This window comes from Lathyrus oleraceus, chromosome 3 (assembly GCF_024323335.1).
Source record: "Lathyrus oleraceus cultivar Zhongwan6 chromosome 3, CAAS_Psat_ZW6_1.0, whole genome shotgun sequence".
NCBI lineage: Eukaryota > Viridiplantae > Streptophyta > Magnoliopsida > Fabales > Fabaceae > Lathyrus > Lathyrus oleraceus.
This window is the reverse complement of record NC_066581.1, coordinates 389,613,586-389,617,450: the sequence shown is the minus strand read 5'-3', so window position 1 is coordinate 389,617,450 and position 3,865 is coordinate 389,613,586. Positions and strand designations below refer to the sequence as shown.

Below are 3,865 nucleotides of genomic sequence, written 5' to 3'. Positions count from 1 at the left end.
CCCCTTGATTCGAGTTGAACCAAGTCCTTCAAACGCTCCGAACAAACCTCCGGTTGTAGCTACCTTATTGCAAGAAATCCTCGTTCTCCAAAACTTTAGCTCGGATGATTTCGATCGCAAGACGCTTGAACCCTAAGCTTTCTTCACAATCCTCCGGTTACCGTTACTTGTTTGACCGAACCCACCGTTCTTCAAATCTTTTACTCGGCTGAATCTGTGAAGCAAAGGTTAGTGCAAAAAACCCCAATTCTTGGAGGACAAAACCTCAATGGTTTTATTCAAGAAAAACCCACTCAAAGCCTCTACCCAAACTAAGATTACACAATCCTATTTGGACGTTATCACCACAACAATGCACAATGATCAACAAAAATTGTTGTGTAGTTGTTGAGAAATGCAATGAAGAATGAAGATGAATAGCACTTTGGTGTATATCTTTCACTTTTCTTGTTTGAATGTTGAAGAAGAGACTCTAGAATATATATATATATTATATATATATAATATATATATATATTATATATATATATATATTATATATATATATATATATTATATATATATATATATATATTATATATATATATATATATATATATATATATATATGATGCATGGACCAAATAACAGACATAACAGAATTATTTTGCAAAATTACACAGCAAAAAATTGAGTCCAAGCAGCGACCATTCGACATGTTCAGACCCGTGGCTACATGGTTCAAATTGAAATAGGCAATGAGTCGACGCAACATATGGATGAGTCGACTCATTCAGTTTTCCCAGGATTTAGTCGACCTTTGACTCGACCTGTTCAGACCCGAGAGTTACGCTCCAAGTAATGAGTCGACTCACAGTTCTTATACTATCAAAAATGAGTTTTGAAACGTATTTTGCTCAATTCAAACCAATCTCTTATGAACCTAAGGTATTAACGATGATCAAGTGCATGATTCACATCTATGATATGCTCCTATAAGTCTGGACACGTTGAACTTATACTTTGAGCCTGTTAGAGGATGAATGCATTCTATGATATGATGACACCGTCCAAAGTACACATTATGGCCAACTACAAAGGTTTGACATCATTAAAATAAGGGTTAGGAATCTTTGCCCTCACATAGTTGAGATTATTCACAATGATTAAGGCAATAAGACTATGAAGCTCTGAAATGTCATTCACATGCTGTATCACCGTGTCAGACAAATGTCTGACACGGATACGCGTACGGCACTCGTACGATACGTATCTGACACGTTTTTGAAGTATCTAATGGAAGAAAAATAATTGAATCGCAGTGAACACGGATACGACACCTTATTTCAAATAAATGACACAATCCATCTCAAAAAATGAATTAAAAAAATTCAACTCAAAAATTTCCAGAATAATAAAAAAAGGATATTTATCTTTCATATTCCACTTCCCTATTGTAAAAACAAAATAATTATGATTCTTTATTTATTTTTTCATATTCCACTATTCTATCTCTCTCTACAAGGTTTTTTTTCTCAAAAAAAATTCATCTTTGCCGCACATCGCTACTTTGGTCTTTACAAGGTATTTTCATTTTCTCCATCTTCTATTATAAATTTTTATTATATTTTTCTAACTGTTTCTAGATTTTTATTCTTCGCCACCGCATTATAGACATATTAGATGACAGTGAATTTCTTGAAGATACAGACTTGTCTCTGGATAAGTCAGGTTTAGAGACTAGTTTTCTCAATACTGAATGACTATGATATGATTTGTATCATTTTATTTTAGTTGATTTATATTTTTTTTCGTTAATTGAAAAGATTGAGTTTAAATAAACATAAATTTTGCTTATCATTTAAAACTCTTTATAAATTGTGTTAATAAATTACACTGTTATATTAATATATAAAATATATAGCCGTGTCCGTATCCTATATTTTTTACATTAGCGGAATTTTCGTGTTCGTGTTGTGTCACGTGTCCGAGTCCGAGTCCGAATCCAGACTTCATATTAAGAAGACTTCTTATTTTGTTGCTTTTACTCAAGATGACCATCAATGATTGATTGGTAATGCTGCTAAGAATCAAGCTGCCACTAATCCACAAAACACTGTCTTTTGTAAGTTCTTCATCAATCACTCGTGCCAAGTTTGATGAAATTAATATGTATTGCGCCTAACCGCTGTATTTACGAAATGAGAAATGCGTTGAAGAAGAAGGGTACCAATTTAAAGCTTTCGGCACAAGAAAACAAGAATATCGACGATGCAATTACAATGCCTACGAATTTGCTTGATGAGAATGACCATCAGAATGGAATTTGTTTTGAATCATGACTCAATTTATATACATTCACTAGGAAAGTGTTCTGTTTCTACAATACATCTTTTTTCTTGAGCACTGTCATGATCAGTGTAACTTCTTTTCTTTTCATGCATCTATTCATCAACATCGATTCCAACCCAATTAATGAATCCGAAGAGAAATTCCCGAAATGTGACTTGTCCGTTCTTGTCCCAGTCCATTTCTCCTGTGACAAAGACAAAACCAGAAGTAGAAATAAGAAAAATGAACAACCAAACCACGCTGCAAAAGAAGACTTGAAACGAAGTAAACAATATACTGAATCTGTTTTTGGTGATATGTGCAGGAGATCTTTCTTTAGGGTTAGTCTCATTCATTGTCCTCATCATGTCCTTCTTGTTAAACTTCCCATCACCATTTTTATCGAAAAACAGAAATATTTCAACTATGGCATCAAAAACTTCTCCTACCTGTGCTAACTCCGCCTTTGGTGTCTGCCACAAAAATTAGTGCGGTATGGTTAGATAACTGGGCCGGCTGGTTCAACCAGATGAACTAGTTCATTGACCAGTTCATCTGGTTGAACTAATTGAACCATGATCCAGAAGTTTCATCCGGTTCAATCACAGATCCATTTTCAAAAAAAAGTTAATAAAGATTAAAGAATACATCATCGGAGGATAAAGGTTCGGTTAGGATATGAATGAGACATAGAAGAACAATAAACTCATTGAACTGAATCCCTTTGCTTCCATCAATATCACAGTACTGAAAAATATTCTCAATCTCAATCTCTTGTAGATGAAGTTCCAAATCTTCTAAGAAAGTTTTCAGTTCATTTGGCTCTATGGATCCATTAGAGTCCTCATCTATGAAACATACAACATAACAAAATTAAAAACATGGCTTATAAACAAAAAAGAATGTTTGGATTTGGATTGTATTTGAAACTTACCATATTGTTGAAACATTGCTCTTAATGTTTTTAGTCTCTCCTTGAACATAGGGAACAGCATAACTATAGTATCAATTGATTTCAATTTGCTTTGTCCAAATTTATTTCTTCTTATCTCAGATATTTTCTTTTCGAGATTCCTTTCCAAGCTCTTTTCTTCATTTTGTTCACTCATGCAACAGATTAATGCTCCCATTTTCTTGTCAAAGACTTGAGATAAGGGGAAAATGTGTTATGATAAGAAGGAAAAACCTGGAAATTTTGAAGGAATGGAAAAGATGAAAGTAGAAAAACAAAGTATAGTGGATTCCAAAGTGGAGATGCCATTTTTTCTTTGAGTGGTGTTCTCTTATATGAGTCATTATATTTCCAAGTATATCCAAATTAAAGGGTAATCAAAGAATATATTCTCTTGACTTAACAAACTGGGAATAATGCATTATTCTTTATTTGTTTGATGCTGTTTGTTTCCAAAATAAAACCAAAAGAAAAGGACAAACAAAAAACATGTTACAATATTGAGTTAATAGCTACTTTTGGTTAGAAATAGAGGTTGAACTTGTAGCATGAGTTTGTATAATCCTATTTTGTACCTGATCATAATGGTAACAGATTTCATTG

At 33.1% G+C, this 3,865-nt stretch overlaps 1 protein-coding gene across 1 annotated transcript; it reads right to left on the bottom strand.

Moving 5' to 3' along the window:
* Positions 1–2,212: 2,212 nt before the first annotated feature.
* On the bottom strand, positions 2,213–3,621 carry LOC127127890 (probable calcium-binding protein CML22). The gene is made up of 4 exons (XM_051057167.1): positions 3,245–3,621; positions 2,959–3,158; positions 2,609–2,783; positions 2,213–2,515 (listed from the first exon to the last, which is right to left on the bottom strand). The coding sequence occupies exons 1-4, from the start codon at positions 3,438–3,440 to the stop codon at positions 2,424–2,426; spliced, it is 663 nt and encodes a 220-aa protein (XP_050913124.1). The 5' UTR covers positions 3,441–3,621; the 3' UTR covers positions 2,213–2,423.
* Between the last annotated feature and the right edge of the window lie 244 nt (positions 3,622–3,865).